General features: G+C 52.2%; 9 protein-coding genes across 9 annotated transcripts; 4 read left to right on the forward strand and 5 right to left on the reverse strand.

The window, feature by feature from the left end:
- Nucleotides 1–482: 482 nt before the first annotated feature.
- On the reverse strand, nt 483–1,084 carry B0T23DRAFT_319676 (uncharacterized protein; the record flags this gene model as incomplete). Its single annotated transcript, XM_062835135.1, has 2 exons — nt 483–641; nt 728–1,084. The coding sequence occupies 2 exons, from the start codon at nt 1,082–1,084 to the stop codon at nt 483–485; spliced, it is 516 nt and encodes a 171-aa protein (XP_062692225.1).
- A 50-nt stretch (nt 1,085–1,134) lies between these two features.
- B0T23DRAFT_397088 (WD40-repeat-containing domain protein) lies at nt 1,135–2,385 on the reverse strand (the record flags this gene model as incomplete). The annotated part of the gene is made up of 2 exons (XM_062838274.1): nt 1,135–2,287; nt 2,348–2,385. 2 exons carry the CDS (start codon nt 2,383–2,385, stop codon nt 1,135–1,137), a joined length of 1,191 nt encoding a protein of 396 aa, XP_062692226.1.
- Nucleotides 2,386–2,948: 563 nt separating this feature from the next.
- Nucleotides 2,949–5,649, forward strand: B0T23DRAFT_318668 (WD40-repeat-containing domain protein; the record flags this gene model as incomplete). Its single annotated transcript, XM_062835086.1, has 2 exons — nt 2,949–4,805; nt 4,870–5,649. The coding sequence occupies 2 exons, from the start codon at nt 2,949–2,951 to the stop codon at nt 5,647–5,649; spliced, it is 2,637 nt and encodes an 878-aa protein (XP_062692227.1).
- A 2,819-nt stretch (nt 5,650–8,468) lies between these two features.
- Nucleotides 8,469–9,240, reverse strand: B0T23DRAFT_413642 (uncharacterized protein; the record flags this gene model as incomplete). The annotated part of the gene is made up of 4 exons (XM_062839531.1): nt 9,015–9,240; nt 8,845–8,934; nt 8,627–8,685; nt 8,469–8,589 (listed from the first exon to the last, which is right to left on the reverse strand). Exons 1-4 carry the CDS (start codon nt 9,078–9,080, stop codon nt 8,469–8,471), a joined length of 336 nt encoding a protein of 111 aa, XP_062692228.1. The 5' UTR covers nt 9,081–9,240.
- A 7-nt stretch (nt 9,241–9,247) lies between these two features.
- On the forward strand, nt 9,248–9,596 carry B0T23DRAFT_318481 (uncharacterized protein; the record flags this gene model as incomplete). Its single annotated transcript, XM_062835078.1, has 3 exons — nt 9,248–9,315; nt 9,384–9,480; nt 9,540–9,596. 3 exons carry the CDS (start codon nt 9,248–9,250, stop codon nt 9,594–9,596), a joined length of 222 nt encoding a protein of 73 aa, XP_062692229.1.
- Nucleotides 9,597–10,548: 952 nt separating this feature from the next.
- On the reverse strand, nt 10,549–11,342 carry B0T23DRAFT_383044 (uncharacterized protein). The gene has a single exon (XM_062837380.1). The coding sequence runs from the start codon at nt 11,265–11,267 to the stop codon at nt 11,016–11,018; it is 252 nt and encodes an 83-aa protein (XP_062692230.1). The 5' UTR covers nt 11,268–11,342; the 3' UTR covers nt 10,549–11,015.
- A 917-nt stretch (nt 11,343–12,259) lies between these two features.
- On the forward strand, nt 12,260–14,183 carry B0T23DRAFT_430036 (HSF-type DNA-binding-domain-containing protein; the record flags this gene model as incomplete). Its single annotated transcript, XM_062840221.1, has 4 exons — nt 12,260–12,675; nt 12,733–12,800; nt 12,873–13,301; nt 13,357–14,183. 4 exons carry the CDS (start codon nt 12,260–12,262, stop codon nt 14,181–14,183), a joined length of 1,740 nt encoding a protein of 579 aa, XP_062692231.1.
- Nucleotides 14,184–14,690: 507 nt separating this feature from the next.
- On the reverse strand, nt 14,691–15,358 carry B0T23DRAFT_413644 (uncharacterized protein; the record flags this gene model as incomplete). Its single annotated transcript, XM_062839532.1, has 4 exons — nt 15,161–15,358; nt 15,076–15,121; nt 14,943–15,020; nt 14,691–14,825 (listed from the first exon to the last, which is right to left on the reverse strand). The coding sequence occupies exons 1-4, from the start codon at nt 15,217–15,219 to the stop codon at nt 14,691–14,693; spliced, it is 318 nt and encodes a 105-aa protein (XP_062692232.1). The 5' UTR covers nt 15,220–15,358.
- Nucleotides 15,359–15,515: 157 nt separating this feature from the next.
- Nucleotides 15,516–16,949, forward strand: B0T23DRAFT_444248 (uncharacterized protein; the record flags this gene model as incomplete). Its single annotated transcript, XM_062840889.1, has 1 exon — nt 15,516–16,949. Exon 1 carries the CDS (start codon nt 15,825–15,827, stop codon nt 16,947–16,949), a length of 1,125 nt encoding a protein of 374 aa, XP_062692233.1. The 5' UTR covers nt 15,516–15,824.
- Between the last annotated feature and the right edge of the window lie 1,006 nt (nt 16,950–17,955).

Consider the following 17,955-nt stretch of genomic DNA (forward strand, 5'->3'; position numbering starts at 1 on the left):
AGTTGATCGACGTTGGGTGATCTCTCGGTAGACGGTACAAGGTGAAAAGGGACGAAAAAAGAAAACTGACACAAAGTCAACAACAACATGGTCATCAAGGATCCAAACTAGGGCGGAGTGTAGCTCCGTGATTCGCAGCTCTGTCAGTGGCCAGATCGCAGCAAGGCTCGCTAGTAAGCAGGGGGATGCTTCAAGCTGCAGGTACCCCGTACTGTGTTCGAATGATCGGCCTGCCTGGGCTGACTGACGGGGAATTAGCGAAGCGAGGGAGCTTCTATGCCAAGTCTAGCCGTCTGCTCCCAGAAGCTTTCCTCTTGTTGGCGATGCTTTTCACTGTGCATTATGCCTTTCTGCTTACTACTCTCATCTCACTGGCCAATAGACGTGACCAAGTCCCCGAATTCGCAAGCAAAAAAAAATTGCAACTCGCTGCTCTTTCTCGCTTACTATCAGTTGCATTGTCCACTCTCATGTTCATGGGTTCACTTTACAAGGGTCCGGTGTGTGTTTGGGTGGGTATGTCTTGTTGTTGGTTGCACCAGGTAGCTGGGCTTCTCCCTCCGATGGTTCAAGTGACTCCTTTTCCACGTTTTCTCACCTCCTCCTAAGCGTGTAAACGTGGCAATCTCCGATGTTTCTCCCTCGTGGCGGTCGGCCGCATAGAATTGTGCTTCCCTGCAGCCAGACAGGAGTTTGAAGCTTGTTGAAAGTGCCAGAGACCGGTGACAACCAAGCAATGGAGGAGAAAGCGGCTATCATAGGTCCAAGGCTGCCCTGTTCGTTTCGAAACTTCTGGATGCCGTGCGGCGCAAACGAGAGCCTGTTCATGTTCCTTGGAACCAACCACAGCCCCAGCCAGGGCGCGCATCCGTAAAGCTGAACGGGTGACCGCATATGGCTGCCACAAATTGATGGACTCACGGAGTGCGAAAGGGGTCCTTGGAGGTCTGGTTCTGACAACCACTGACGCAGTGTACCCGTTCACGAGAAAGAATATCTCGCTAATGCAGACAGGAGCGCAACCGACTCGGCCAAGGGTCAGGCATCGAGATACGGGTAAGCGTCGAAACGGCTGCCTTATCATTTTTCCTGCAGAAGCCCACGATGGGATGATGCATAGGTTATGGTCCACTTTTAAGCGTCATCCTCCATCAGGGCGGCAAGCTCGGCCTCTTCATCAGCCGTCAATAGCCCTTCACCATCGGGTTTCTCCTCCTCTGCAGGCTTGATAGGCTTCTTTTGCTCCTCGACGGCAGCATCTAGACTAGCCTTGTCCAAGGGCCACGTCCGGATGGTACCATCAATGCTCACACTGCAAACGCGCTCGCTTGATCCGACGGAGCCCCTAAGAATGACCAGCTCGGTCACTTCGTCATAGTGACCCTCCAGGGAGCAGTAAAGTTTGCCTGAAGTCCGGTCCCAGACCTTGAGGTCTTCATCGCGTCCGGCGGTGATGACCCATTGATCTGTGACCGCCACGGCACGGACATGGTCGCCGTGCTCGAAAGTGTCGTCAGCAGTGAAGCCCTTGATTCTGGACAGACATTTGGCGGATCCGTCACCGCTCGCGGACCACAAGTCGGCCTCATCGCCGTCGTGATCAATGACCAGCTTATAGACGGTCGTCTCGTGCTCAAGAATGGTATGTCGCTCTGCTGCCGGGGTAGCAGGGTCAGGCTCCGCAAACTGCTCCCACCCATCTAAACGAATCTTCCAACGGCGGATGTGCGGGTCGCTGCTGGCACTGATGATACACAACTCATCCGGTGACGAAGAAGCAGGGTCGACGACCAGGTCCTGGATGCTGAGCATGTTCACCACGCTGTCCTGTAGCACATGAAGCTTGGAGCCGGTTGCAATGTCCCAAACAACGATCTTCTTGTCAGCACCACCACTGACCAGAACATCCTTTCCGCCCAGCTTTGCGCAAACGATGGCTTTGACGAAGTCCGAGTGACCAGCATATTTGCGGCCCGGAGCCTTGGTATCGATGTCCCAGGACCAGATGTTCTTGTCCCAGGCACCGGCAAAGACGGTCTTGTTTCCGGGGCCACCAACAGCTACACAACTGACGGGTGTCGTGGGGCCGCGGTAGACTGTCCTTGTGTCTCCCTCACCATCGACCTGGACTCTCCGGACTGACCCGGCGGACTCGGCTACAAAGATGGCCGATGAGGGAGCACGGGGGTCAACAACGGCCCCAAGGATCTTGGACTTGAGCTTGATGGGGTTGCCATAGGTGTTACTGGTCTTGGCTTCCCTCCTCTCTCTCTTTGCGATCTCCGCACTCCAAGACGTTAGGCTCTAGTTCATCTTGTTTACGTTGAGGGAAACCCTGGTTACTTACTCGGTCTCGAAGAAGTGGCGTGGGTCTGAGGACTGCATTTTGATGCTTGAGGATGTGTAATATTGACTTCTTCTGTTCGGCTGCTCTGGTGGACGAGTTGGGTGAATGGTTCGTACTGTGACCTCTTCTTGAATATAACAATTTCCTCTGATTTGTAAGTGACCGCCTAATGACGGGAGTGGAAATGGTGTTCCACATGATTCGAAGTCAACAGGCACCTCAGACAAATGGAGCGATGAGTAGTGTTAGCGGTCTGTTAAGGAATCCGGGTCCAGGAAGTGCGATTCTTAACAGTTAAGCCCTACGGCCGCGGGAGGAGCTACCCCTATCCAACATTTGGCGGGGAAGTTCAGCACTGGTCCAAGTGGAATGAGTGGGTCCTACTCGCTGCCGTGGGGATGACATGGTGGGGCACGATAAGTTGATAGCGCGTGCCCAAGTAAATTGAAAACGCGCTCGACGCGTCTTTCCATCTTGTAACTTACACGCCGTTACGACTTTACCCTTCCTCTTTTCTCTGCTCTCTTTCTTCTTTGCGACTGAAGAAGGGAATGCCCCAGGTTAATGCTCCCAGGGTAGATACACTCAACCAGATCCCAACATGACCACCCTCATCGCATCTCGACCACGGTCACGACCAGCTCATCCCCCGGGAGCAACATACTGCGCCTACACCCCCGATGGCACCAGACTGGTGACGGTCGGGTCCAACAACACCACCAGACTCTACAAGACGGGCTATGAAGGCGAACCCACGAATATCGACGACTGTCAGGAACAGAATCTTGCCCTTGCCACCAGCAACAACTACTTTGTGGCCGGCTCCGAAGACGGTACCGTCAGCTTGTACTCGCTCGACACCAATGCCTTCGACCGTTTCCTTCTGCGAACCTCTCTACCAGTCCGCGATGTCGCCATATCCCCAGACCACCAGTGGTGCGCTGTTGCCAGTGACGAGCTGACAGTCAGGCTGGTTGGAGTCCACGACAACACCCAGCTACGTACCCTCAAAGAACACGGAAAGCCGACAAAACACTTGACCTTCGATCCCAAGGGCAGCTTGCTCGCGCTATCATGTACCGACGGCGTCATATACATCTACTCTCTGACTGCCGAACACCCTGAGCTGATTCGAAAGGTGGATGGTGTCATTGGCAGGCTGGAGACAGAGTCCGAAGCCTCGTCAAGGGCGGTCTGGCACCCCGACGGTCGCGCCTTTGCCGTACCGACTCCTACACGAGACATTCAGGTTATTTCCAAGAACGACTGGGAAAAGCAGCGGGTCTTCAGGAACGGTCACGATGGAGATATCACGGCCCTGTCTTGGTCGCCCAACGGTGCTCTGCTCGCCTCGGCTGGCAAGGACAAGAAGCTCCTGATCTGGTCAACGAAAGACCAGAGCGTCATCGCAAGATACGAATATCCCAATGTCACGGATATCTGCTGGCATCCCACGAAAAACCTTGCCTCGTTCACAACCTCCGACGGAGAGCTTTACATCAGCCCCGACTTCGTCCCAGAGCAGTTCGCCTCTCTTCTCAGGCTACCGAAGCAGCCCGCCCCCTTTATCCACGACCCTCTCACCGAACTATCCAACAACACCCGTCGCTTAGAAGTCAGTGGTCCTAAGCCCGACGCTCGCCCACGCAGAGACTCCGTGGACGCCGACCTCGATGACCTCCTAGACGAAAACTACGGCGACGACGACGATTTCGTGGTGGACGATGACGGCGCAGGATACACCCTCAACGCGGGCCGCAAACGCCCAGCCGAAGACGATGCTATCTACGAGAGCCACACTGCCAAGCGTAGCAACTTTGTCCAACCGCAACACCATCCCTCCTTCCAACCTGGATCGACGCCATGGCGCGGCAACCGGAAATATCTCTGCTTGAACCTGATCGGCTTTGTCTGGACCGTTGACCAAGACTCTCACAATACCGTAACCGTCGAGTTTTACGACCACGAGTTCCACAGAGACTTCCACTTTACCGATACCTTCCTCTACGATAAGGCCTGCTTGAACGACAAGGGCAGCCTTTTTTCGTGCCCACCCAAAGAGGATGGCTCCCCAGCTGTGGTCTTTTACCGCCCCCATGAGACCTGGACGCAAAGAAATGATTGGCGCATACAGCTGCCCAAGGGTGAGGCGGTGCTGGCCATGTCGCTGAGTGATTCATACATTACCGTGACAACGACGGGCAACTATGTGAGGATATACACCCTTTTCGGCATCCCCGTGAGGGTGTACAGGCCCAAGAGCACACCGATTGTTACGTGCGCTAGTTGGAGGGACTACGTCCTGACTATGGGCAACGGGCCTGCGGGTGCGGATGGTATGTCGCGCTTGCTGTATACCATTGAGAACATCAAGCGGGATGAAGTTTGTCAGAACGAAGACACCGTCGCCCTCCCTGAAGGCGCGACAGTAAAGAGCGTCTTCTTTTCTGACAATGGCGTACGTCTTCGTCCCTCTCTCCCTCTTCCCTTGTATCTTACCCATCCACTAACATTCGGTCCAGGACCCCTGCATTTACGACTCAACCGGCACCCTCCTCACGCTCCTTCACTGGCGCCGTCCCTCCCGGGCCGTATGGGTGCCCCTCCTCGACACCCGTCTCCTCCCGCGTCTCGCCTCCGGCCGCAAAAAAGAATCCTACTTCCCCATTGCCGTCGCCGACAACAAATTTCACTGCATCATCCTCAAGGGTGGCGACCAATACCCCTATTTCCCTCGCCCCTTGCTTTCCGAATTCGACTTTGCCGTACCCCTTACCTCTGCGAAGCCCAAGAAGCAATCCAGGAAAAAGAAGACGCGCAGTGGTGACGATTTAATGGACGTTGACGGTGAAGACGAGGGGGACAACGATTCCTCTGCATCAGAAGCCGACGACTCTGATTCCGAAACCAACGCCGATCCCCTAACAACCAAGGAATCCCTCCCCTTAACCCAATCCTTCCTTCTCTCCTCCCTGCGCGCCGCGCAACTTTCGGACACGCTCGAAAGCTCCCGGTCCACGGCCTCGCAGCGCGCTGCGTTGGCCAGGCTGGAGCTCGATATCGACAAGACTCTGCTGCAGCTGCTGGCGATTGAGTGCCGCGAGGGTGAGGACAGGGGGATGAGGGCGCTGGAGGTGGTGAAACTTATGAAGGACAGGACGGGACGGATGATCGAAGCAGCGGGTAAGGTTGCGGAAAGGTATGGAAGGAGGATATTGGGGGAGAAAATTAGAGAGGTGGGTGAGAGGAGGGTGGCCGGGGAGGACGAGAGTGAAGGGGAGGAGGAGGATCCTTTTGCTTAGAGGGTTATGTGGAAGTATTTTGAGCGGGCATGAAGTGTGAGCACTCTTTTTATTGGTGTTGTAAAAGCCCATGGCTTTGCCTTTTTTTTTTTTTTTTTTTTTTTTTTTTTTTTTCCTCTACGCGTGTACTTAAATCACGCTTGGAGGTGGTGTTTGGAAAAGGTTCCACTAGCAGATTCTTGCATTGCTTCAGGGTTCAATAGAGACGGGAGAGATATCATACCGCTCTTATATCTTGCTTATTTGTTATCATCCATTATAGTCAAACGTACCACTAACTGCTACCACTCAGTTCACAATTTACCAACGAACACTGCCAGTAATAATTTTGTATGTACTGCTCACATCCGCACCCGTTCATCAATCAGAATTCATTCCGATATACCACGCCACTAGGTACCCACTTCTAAGTGATGTAAACAAAACAACCGAAAATCAGCGAACCAAGTGTAATGACGCACTGAAGGGTGTATGTGTTTGGGGATGACATATGCACATACCTACCTAGCAAGGCAGAGCAGGCAATAGAATAAATGCAGACAGTTAATCCAATTACCTCTCTACCTGTCTACTAGGTGGTGTGCTAGTCACAACTAGGAGCATATCGGTACAGAAAGTCGGAATGAAAGAAAAGCAAAGCAAAGCAAAGCAAAGAATTAACCGCCCTAGGTGGACTACACTACACTACACGATGTACACTACTCGCCTTACCTTTACCTTACAAGAGGGGAACTACACTACATACTCGTCTCAACCTTGAACCTTGACCAGAGATCGGCGACATGGACCACGGTTTGGGAGTTAAGTTAGGCTCTAGTGTAGCTGCTTGTATGCTTGCTTGTAATATTAGATCACGGGGTTCATTGATGGACCGTTCCGCGCCCGGTTGACGGGGAGTCCAGCATCCATCTCCGTCTTTAGTGTACGTCGCTCGCTCGCCGGCTCTGTGATGATGGATGATGATCCACACACAAGCGAGGTCTTGGGACCTGGAGACCTAACGGGTGTTGCTTGCTACCCTATTTCTAGGTAGAGGTTAGTGTACATACAGATTATGTAGTGTACAAAGATCAGGTAAGGTGCCACGGCAGGTTCCGCATACCTACCGAGGCCTGTATGTACTGTACATATCCTGCCAGGTACAACACAACACCCTACGTCTAGCTATGTATAAAGATGCGTGCACGGCGTGGTACATATTGCACATACGTAGGTATGCTCCGGTGTATGGAGGTACATAGGAAGTATGTATGCATCTACTATGTAGAGGCACGGCGTAGGTAAAGTCCGAGCTAACATGGAGCTTGAAGTATGTAGGTAGGTACTGCGTACATAGGGTAGCATAGTTATTTAGGGCAGTAATTGATCGACGACGGGACGACGGGATATGCATTGACCATTCAGGGGTAGGTAGGCTGTAGTGTATCGATACAAGTGTACTTAGGCTTATACCATAGTAGAATAGGTGGTGGGCATGGGATCACCTGGTAGGGATCCAGGAACACAGCTGAGGTCTGGGGTCCGAATGTCCCGGAGAGAGATAGATATATCACCAGACATTAATCATGCGTATCGTACGTAAACATCAACGCCCGTCTGGTTTGTAATGTGAGATGGGCAGGTGATTATGCGGTTCGAGTGTCTTGGAGTGCTACTAGGTCGTATCTTTATAGCATCTTCATCTCTTTAGGCCATAGTGTGTCTTGCTTGAAACAAGCTCAAGGAAGTGTTGAAATTGAATAATGGTAGAGGCGCTGCTGCTTCTTACCCGAGGTTTCTCGTAAAGCGACTGGACCCCAGGTCCTGTGAGAGAGATACGGTGGATGCAGATATGCATCTGTCAGGTACGGGGAGGCCAAGAACCGACAGACATGACATATGGAAGTAAACAAGATCGAACAACACCCCCACACACACAACCTCGAATGACTCGAATGAACAGGAACTGACGGGTAGAGTTTCCCAGCGAGTTACTCCGTGGATGAATTCCCGGAGATTTGGTGTGGTTTCTCCAAGAATGATCGTTAGGACTTTCGCCCGGGTAGGTATAAACCGCGCATAGGTAGTGGCGCGAGAGAGCGACTATTTGGCCCCAAGTGACCGTAGCTCGACCCGGCGTACCTCTAGGTACGTGGAGGTACAGTCGAACCCCCTGAAACTGCGTCCTCCAGATACTGCATATACGCCAGTTAGAGTATAAGAATCGGCAGTCTGAATTAATTCCCAGCTACAACTGTATAACTGCATACTGCATACGAATCTCGGACAGTTTTTGGTACATATACACTTACAGACTTGGTCTTAAGCGGGAAAATCTATAGTATAAGGTCGGATTTTAGTATCTCGGCCAGTGGTTGGCTGCCTGTTTAGGCCTAGCTCAAATATAGAAACTGCATAAATGCTACTTAGTACATAGAAATCCCAGGTCTGAATTACATGCAGTTTCAGGGGGCTCGACTGTAGTATGTAATAAATGACCCTGATTGATCGACTTATAGCAGCCCCTGCTATTAATTCAAATCCGGATTTGGACTGGGGTTTCAGAGATTGGCAGGGCTGATTAGTGCTGTCAAGGAGGGGGGGGGTAAGTATGTACACTAGCTCTGGGGAGCTCCCAGCGGGCATCCTGTCGTCCGAAACGGGAGCCAATTTCTATCCGCTTGGCGATGATGGAGTACGTAGGTGGTTCAGGGTGTGGGAGGGGTCGGTGCAAGCTGAAGTGAAGAATGAAGACAAGATGAGAAGATCGAATCTGAAGATGGACGGGTTGGGAAACTGAAAGTCAGCAGTTTCAGGTCGCTTACAGTAGGGTGTGGTGTTTAATTGTTAGTGCAATGCGTGCCTTCCTCTTGCGGGCGACGGGAAGAGGAACAAGTGACCAAAACGAGGGGTGGATCGACATCGGCGACATCCATAAGAGCATCGGAATCCAATATCGGCCTCTTCCATTTCTGGTGCCATGTTCGACTTGTCCAACCACCGAAGCTGAACTAAAGCCTTTTCCATTTCATCATCATCATCATTCTCTCTGCCTTTCTCAGTGGAAAAAAAAAAAAAAAAAAAAAAAAAAAAGCCCAAAAAGCATGACGACCCCCACGACCTCCCCTATGAAGATCGCATATAATAGTACACAGTACGTAGTGTATATGCCACCTGAAACTGAGTCAGCGGAAGTTTGCTTGCCTATGGATGGACCCCATAATGTTGTTTGGGATCGTTAGCATGATTCCGACTCCATGCAGCCGCCGCGGAAACCGGTTCAACCTGCCGTTTTCCTATCTCCATCTGCCCCCCTCTGGCGAAATGTTCAGAAAATTTCCGAGCACACCTACTGTTCAATGCCTCGCGGTACGGTGGTGATTCACCACATCTCTCTCTCCGTACTCCACGGGGCGCTGAAATGAACTGTCAGGAGATGCCCTCAAGACCATTCTGGTGTAACTTTGTGAAGTCTCGAATCTTGCGCGGACGGGGTTTCTCCGGTGAAAAGAAAGAGAACAGCAACTCTGTCCGGATGATGGTAACCAAATGGGTGTCGGGATGTTTCCAAATGGAGGTCCGGGTCATTCACGGTGGTCATGATAATCATCCATCGGAAATGGCTGCCACGAGCCAAGACTGGCCAAGCGCGTGTCCCTATCCGATCCGCTGCCCTACGCAAATGAGGTGCATGAAGAGGGAGCGTGGGAGGGCACGCAGGGCCGTTTGGGTTCCCTCCTCCATCGCGCCGATAGGTTTGTGAGAATCGCGGTTACATACGACAGGAACAAGAACTCTAGAACAAGTGCTGCAACTGAACTGGTTATGGAAGCTATGGTGATACTCAATGCAGTGTCCTGCGCGCATTATTTAGCATTCTTTTTGGTCGTGGTTCCATTCTTCCTCCCCAGGGACATTCATTCCTTTTCCAACCTGAACCAAAACACATGTTACTGGAACGTGATTGAAGAGAGGTTCCAGATGTTTTGAGCTTCTTTTTTCGATCCTTTTTGCGTGCGTGGAAGGGATGGCTTACCTCTAGAAGGATGGGTTTTGTTTGTGCCATTTATGTACACATTGTACGTTCCTCGAGTGCTGATCAACATGTTCATCAGGGCCGTTTGATCTGGAATCTCCCCCTCGGCCGTGTGGTCTTGGTTGTCTCTCTCGTTTATGGGTTTAGGCTGCGATTGGCCGTGTTTCAACGCCTCTTCCATTTCCATTTCTCTATGCATGCGAGCCGTGCTCCGAGTTCCTGACTGATTGACCTTGCCTCCTGCCTTTTCCCTCCCGTCTTCACCTCGGAATCAGGGCTTCAGAGGGGGGGCTCAGAGGGGGGGTTCTATTGCCAATTTGCATGTCCGTTCCTGATACCGAGGGTATGGAGGGAATTGGACTTATAGGACTGCGGGTAGGATAGCTGCTTATTCTAGTAGCTGCATACTTGCCGGAGGCGTGACCATGTCTGGAAATTGTTGTTGTTGTTGTAAAAGGAAGACTTCCTGAGCCGGGTACCTGTTCAGAGTCAACATTGTCTGCGGAGGGGAGACGGCAACTGTGAAGTTCAGTTAGGTATACCTAGTACCTGAGCGTTGGGCGGCGGCATTATGGAAAGTACAGGCGAGGTACTGTACTAACTGCATGGGCCACAGAAGTGTGTCTCAATTATTAGTGAAGCACTTCGAAGCTATTCATTCTTTCCGTCACTCACTCGACAGCTGTTCCAGGCTGTAAGGACTCGAACTGGCAAGGGCGCTGCACAAAAAGAAGAAGGCGTCTTGGGTTCTTCTGCTGCACATTCCATCTTATGCACACGTTGAATGCAGCCTCAAACTGAAGTACCTACTTATGCAAACGTGCCTGTAAGGGCGCAGATAGGCTTGGTGGATGCGTGTTTGATTTTCCATGCAACAGCGGCCAGTGCTTCCATTTGGAGTCTATTGCCTCCGTTCAGCATCCATCGAATCCCGGAGGAACAGCAGCCCCTGGATTACATGCGAACCCTCTCCCCATATAACCTTCATGTCCATTGGCCTTGTCAACGTCATCGTTGTCCAAGACTCTCTTAGGTTGGTCGACCAAGTCAACAATCCTTCGTGGGTACATCTGCTTGTACACGTTCCCACGACTTTGTGGTCTCTTGCCCGAGATAGCCTGGTAGCCTCTCCATACCTAGCCTAGCTAGGTACATACATACCTATCCACAAGGGGGTTTGATGACTTGGCGGAGTTAGTCCAGAGGAGTTCCGTCGACAAGGAGCCGTCGTGGTCAGGCCCGGGTCTCCCTTGTGGTGCTTGGCCTAGGAAGTCGCTCCCCCAGATTGACCACCGACCAAGCTTCCGCTGTTGAACCAATCAATCGGCTGCTTTGGCCCTCCCACGGCTCTCTATGGTCCTCCACCCGCTTGCCCACTTCCTGGACATCGATTCGTAGATTCGACACAATTGTTCCCGCCCCCGTTTCGAGGTCGACCACCGGTTCCTTTAGCCCCCGAGTCGACTCCGTTCTCCGTCCTTGTCGCGCCACCGACCGGCAGCAGAGGAGCGAGCGCTCGAGGAAGAAAAAAAAAAAAACACAAATGTCTTTTCGCTCCACTCTCCCGACAACTCACTAGCCCCCGACCGTGCTGCCGACCCATCAAACCAGCAAGGACTAGAAGTCCACTTTCTTCCACCAGGTTTCTAATCCGAGCCGACCATCTCCCGTTTACCCCCCCCCCCCCCCCCTCCCTCCTCCTCCCCACGCCATCTCCGTTCGCCCAACTCGTCCTTCTCCCTCCCTCCCTGCTGCTTGCTCATTCCCACCACAAGCAAGACAGACGGACATTCTGGTTGTCTGCCACCGACGCTTCTCGATCGACCTCCCGGCCGCCCACCGCCCACCGCCCCCGGCTGCAGAACGAGAACCCATTGTCTGGGACAGCTTGGGTCCACGACTTGCATCAAGGCTACCGACTACCTGTTACCACGCCCATTGTCTTGGTCGCTCGCACAGATTTCAACAACTGCCATCTTGAAATAGCACTTTAAGCGGGTCCTGGCCACACGCTACGGGAAAGAGCAGGAGACAGACACGGGCAAGCCTCAAACCTCTTGACGAGTCGCCGTCGCGAACAAAGCATAGACAAAAAAGTTAGCCTCGACACGGTGGGGGACTTTCTTGACTGAATTGACGCGCAACGAACCATCAGCTTCTTTTGCGCCACGCGATGAGGTAGGCTAATATCCCCCTCCCCTCCATGTCTTCTGGGATGCTCGCTGCGCAAACATCGCTGCGCAAACAATGTGCAATCGAGGTAGAATGGATTCTATATGGGCAAAGTGGCCCGGGGTCTGCCGTCTATCGGCCGGCCTATCATCCGGTCTATCGCCGGCTTCCCTTTCACTACACGGAGCACACCCAGCATGTGTCATCCGAGGTCCGGTCCGGAGTGCTGGATTGGATGGAACATATCCTTTCTTCCTCAAACTCTTCTCATGTTACTTCGTTGCGCTTTGCTGACACGGTCGTCGCCCACGTACAGTGCAGATGGCTACCGCAACTGAAAGCGCACCGAGAAACCACCTGGCCGACAAGCCAGAGAACTCAATGGGTGGAAGAAACCTATCGATCATCACACCAACCATCCATATGTCGGCTCCCCCGGGCGACCCAATGGATATCACCTCCAGCAACAGCAACAGCAGCAGCAACAGTAACAGCAATAGCATTAACAACAACAACGCTACCATGGCAGCTCCAAGTAATTCGGATTCCCTACCGCCGCCCAAGAGCCCGGTCGAGGATACATTAAACGCCCAGGCAGCCCCCAATGGCCGACCGCAACTCTCATCCGCAAACGATCAGTTGTCTCCCGATAACATCATCATGCCAGCACCGGCTGCCGCTGCCCCCGCGGTTCACCAGCCCAAGATTGTTCAGACGGCCTTCATCCATAAGCTATATAACATGTTGGAGGATAAGTCGATACAGCATCTGATATCATGGTCACCCACCTCTGAGAGCTTCGTCATGCAGCCGTCGCAAGAGTTCTCCAAGGTCTTGGCGTAAGTTGGAAAATCACGACCAGCTCTGGACTGAACCAGATCGCTAACAGCCAGCAGTCAATACTTTAAACATACCAACATTTCCTCCTTCGTTCGCCAGCTCAACATGTACGGATTTCACAAAGGTAAGGAGTTTCCCGATGTAGCTGGTTACCCGATGTAGCTGGTTACCAACAGTCACTAACATGGTCAAAAAGTGAGCGATGTCTTCCACCATGGAGCTCCAGACGCCACCATTTGGGAGTTCAAGCATGGCAACGGCAACTTTAAACGCGGAGACCTGGTTAGCTTGCGGGAGATTAAGCGTCGAGCTTCTCGGCATTCTCTGGTACATAGAGAGTACAGCAACAACCAGAAGGCTCCGCCATCACAACCAGGTACCCCGGCCGAGCCTATGCCTCCCATGCAGGAAGTTCAAGGAGGAGATCCTCGGCTGAACAATATCGAGCATACTCTATATGATCTCAGCACTCGACTTCAGCGGCATGAAGAGAACGCCCAGTTTATGCATATCAAGCATCAGGCCATTATGGACACGGTATCGCGTTTGCTTCAGTTCAACCATGACCTTTCCCGGGCCGTTCTTGCTCTTGCTCCTTCTCCTGACAACCCGATACACCACGACGGTAAGTCCTTTACTTGGAAGAATGCGGGTGACCGGATTTCTAATATGCTTTCCAGTATCGTCTTTGCAAGGGCAGGTTCAGCGCCAGATGGAGGAGTTCCGCTCGCTAGATGAGCCTCACGGGTCGGTCTTCGCTAGTACCCGTCCTTACTTTTCCAATGTGGAGAATGCCCCCGTATCACCGCGGCAGATGCCCCAAGACGACCCGCGAAGATCTGGCTCTACTTTGACGGTTCCCGGTCAACCACCTCGGCTTCCAACTTACAACAATTATCGTCCTGCCGTCCCTTCAAACCTGTCGATAAGTACTCCGGGTCGTAGGCCGTTTGGCTCCACTAGCGGCAACTCGACAGGGACATCGCCATCTTCCCTCCGCCCGCACCCGCCGCCTCCACCTCCGCATCCGCTGTCGAGCGTTGACCTGCACCCGGGCTTGGCTAGGAGACATACCTCTGCTGACATCCGTGCTGCCGGCTGGCAAGGCAACCCTCCTCCTCCTAACCCTCCTCCGACCTTCTCTGGCCCTCCATCCTCGCAATGGCCTTCGTCGCCAAATCGTCCTGGGTTTTCCGAAGACCAACGTATTCGCGATTCGTTTTCACACTACTCTCTGCAGTCTGCTTCGCATCCTCGTTCCAGGCCAGCGTCGCCGCCTCCTCCTCCGACCTTCTCTACTAACGGTGGAGGGGACACTTTTGGGAATTGGTCTTGGAACTCGGCTGGCCGTGATAACAAGAATCTTTCGGTGAGGGATCACTCGGCACCGCCCACGAGGAGAGGAAGCATGGCCCATATCCTGAACCCAACCGATACTGCGGAAAGAGACGACGAGGACGAGGATCCCCGAGGCGATGAAGACCGCAAACGAAAACGTCTGATCTGAGGTTGCCAAAACGCATCTTGAGACGTCATGTTGTCCATATAATCCTTTTTATAATCATGTTGAAACGACCTTCTCAAACATCGACTGCCTGTGCAACACCATCCGAACCAAATGCAGAGGATTTAACCTCGAGATTTCAGGGTACAAGCTTTTGTCAGCATCTTGAGATTGGAAATATTTCAAGGAAATAAAAAGCATCAGAGACGTCGAACACAGCGTCTAATAAACCACCATAACCAACCACCGTTACCCTCCTCCTCCTCCTCCTTGTCATTAATCAAAGTATTTTCCACTATACCAAAACACATTCGGACTGATCGTACCGCCATCATTTTCCTTTTTCCTTGTTTCTTTTGCTAGATTATCTGTTCCTTTTACTTGCGGTGGATCCAGGAGATGCCGTTGGATAGTTATTGGATAATTACACTACTAAACTGACCTAATACTTGCGTGGCAACTCTGAAGTTCATGGCTGTCTCCTCCAAACTCTTTTTTTTTCCTTTTCATCTATATTCTATCTTTTCTTGTTGTTCGCTTTGCATTACTCATGGGGAAGGATGGGGAAGCATGGTGAAATGGATGGAGGCGGTACGGCTGACGGCGGGTCGGGAATTTGGCGAGATATGGTATTTCCCGAAAAAACTGGAGCAGTCAGTGAGAGTGAGATTGGTAGAAGCTACCTGTTGTTCACTCACCGACCTTGACAGCGAGGCTCTCCAAACGAGCGGGTGTAGTAATTTACCAGTAGTATAGTGCTACAATAATCGAATCAAGCATAAAGTACCCAACTAGGGCGAGTGTTACAGAATGACGCAAATGGTTATCCAAGGATGTGAACTACCAGTACTTCCCAGGTATATCTGGGCTGTGTGTCGCTCTCAGACGGAAACACTGCCACTGCAGTTTCCAGGAACACAACCATCAGTCTTGTGCCTACTCTGTCCTTGACATCCATCGATCAACTTAATCCCGGGCACCTTGAGACCGAACCAACACTCCACCTCAGAGCACCGCGGACAGCGGCTTCTGTGTGCATCCCGGCGCAGCAATCTGCCGAATCTTGAACATGACACCGATATCGGCACTATACAAAGGGCGATGACGTAACAAAGAAAAGACATGGACGGCAACAGTCACCGGCCTCCCGAGGGGAGATTCCTCCATTTGGCCGCCCGTGCGGCTCGTGAGCTTCCATCCGGGCCCGGGCCCGGGCTCCGCTAAGCGGGCGGCAATAGGTGGGTCTCAAATCTGACGAGAAAAACCAATGAAATAACGCTTTCCGATAAGGCAGCGAAATTTCCGATAAGCACCTTTCCAACTTCGACGTTCTTTCTGGAATCGAGTGGTTCGACGACGTTCTTTCGAGTTTTTGAACTTTTTCCAGTTGCGACGACGCGGTCACGGGATAGTAACATTCGATTCTGCACTTTTCATTCTGGAATCTCACGCTATCCGGGATCGGATCGTACGTAGCGCAGCGGGAACCACGCTTTTACTCACTCAAGTTGGTGAAGCGGATTTCAGTTCCGATTATTCTCATCCAACTAAGAAGGCGCTGCAATTGCGAATCTCAACTGCAATCACCACTCAGCCAACCCCTAGCAGAGAAAATTGCGCCTCATTCACCAAGCACACACCAAAATGTCCAAACCCTCATCCAACGGGTCCGGCCCCAACGGCAACGGAGGCAAACCCCCCGTCGCCCCCGACCTCAACCAAGTCCTCAACTCCATCTCCCTCTCCATGTCCAAGCACCGCGGCTTGTTGGCCTCTCTCTCCAAGCATCGCCCTTCGGCTTCCACTACCACCACCAGCGGTTCAACAACAGCAAGCAAGCCGACCACCAAGTCCGGGGGATTCTCAACCCTTCTGCAGCAGCAAAAATCAGCATCGACGACGACACATGCAGAGCAGGAGGGAGAAGAAAAAGACGAAGACCGCAAAATCCCAGACCACGAAGAAGAAATCAGGTCGATACTCAACCAACCTCCCAATGCTGGATTGGGTTGGGTGCCGCCGTCCAAGTCTGACAACAACAACAACGGTGGAAGCCAAGGAGGAATGCAGGGGAGCAAAGAAGACAGGGAGTTAAGGAGGAAGATGGGGTTAAAGTGGCAGCAGCCCGGCGGACAGCAGCAGCAGCAGGGACAGAAGAGAAAAAAGATGGAGGAGGAGAGTGAGAGTGAGGAGGAGGTGGGCAGGGCGGGGGCTGTCAGGGGGAAGAGGAGGGGTGTGGTTTCTGCGGATTTGGATGGAAATTCAAGGGGGGGAAGAGGAGCGGGAAAAAAAGGCAAGCCTGGTGGTGGTGATGCGAAGGGGAGGGGAGCTGTGCCTTTGCCTGTGTCAGGGGCAATGCTTGGACAGGGGAGCAAGGCAGTGGCGGGTGATAACAAGGTGGTGAATGAAGGACAGGGTCAGCCGGATAAGGCAGAGGAAAATCCTGCTTCTGCTGCTGCTGCCACGAACGAAGTCACGGATGGCCAGCGTAAACCAGACGCAAGCGCAAAGCAGCAACCAAGTCCGACGACAGCCACCACCACGACTCCGCCAACAGATACGCCCAAGCCAGCAGATAGCGAACCTGGCACAACTTCTGGGCAGTCTCAACAGGCCAAGAAAAAGAAGGAAAACGAAAACAGGAAAAAGAAGAAGAACAAGAAGAAGAGGAGAAAGGCTGCGCAGGTCGAGGGCGGAGAGGGAGCGCCAGTTAATGGGAAACAGACAGAAGAGGATGGCGGTCGTGATGATGGGGAAGAGTCAGAGTAGGCAGACGGATTCAGCTCATGACAGGAATCTAATCGAACTGAACAGGTTGTGCTGTCTTTGCCGGCACGTTGTCCGCATATTCCTGGTTAGGAAGGCCAAGGGCATACGGTGCTTATGTATGCGGGTGCCATGGAGTTACAGCGAGAACAGCTTGCAGATAGTGCTGTGTATCGTCCTGTTTGGCACCTGCCATCTGGATTCGTGGTCAGAACGCCGGTCTTTTCCATCCGGACCTTCTACGTGCTGTCTTTCCTTGCTTCTTTGTACATGAGGCAAGTGCATCTCGTCTGCAACCTGTTACTTGGGGTAATTCCTAGAGGTATTAAAGGTCAGGTTTGTCCCGTTTCCCCTTGGTGCCTATCTTCCTCTTCTTTCCACCAGATCAGCCGTCTGCCATTCTCATCATCCAGTCAGCCTCCTTCTTTTCTTACAACCAGCTATTCATTAAGCATTCACTTTGCCGTTCACTTCAAGTCTACTGGCTCCACACGTTTCGTCATTTTCTTCTTCAACGCTTCATCAACCGGTGCCTTCGCTCTTTTCTTGGATTTTCAAGGTCCCGTTGCTGGTACGTGTCTGTTCATAACGGTACGTCTCTCTTAGCAAATCAGTCTAGTTTCACTTGTCATACACCTTCCTTGACCTCATTCTCGTCCTTGTCCTTTTTCCCCTCGACCAGAATTCTGTATGGGGTAGTCTACACATACACTACGATTGCCTACACTTATCCTTGGGATCTTTCATGATCATCGACCACTACGACAACATTACTGTACAAAACCTTTCATTCCAAAGTCACCAGCACTCGTCCCATGTACAAAACCGCGTGTCCCACAGCCCCTAGCACTCGTCCCATGTACTAAAGACCTTTTTTCTTCCTATACTTATTCCGATCTTGGTATCAGCAAGCCGCTTCCCTATCGCATTCGCTGCGCCTTCCTATGCAACTAACCTTCCAACACTGCATATGAGTATTCCAACAAGAAGATAAAGGCTCAAGAGAGAA

Source organism: Neurospora hispaniola, assembly GCF_033458365.1.
Source record: "Neurospora hispaniola strain FGSC 10403 chromosome Unknown B0T23scaffold_5, whole genome shotgun sequence".
NCBI lineage: Eukaryota > Fungi > Ascomycota > Sordariomycetes > Sordariales > Sordariaceae > Neurospora > Neurospora hispaniola.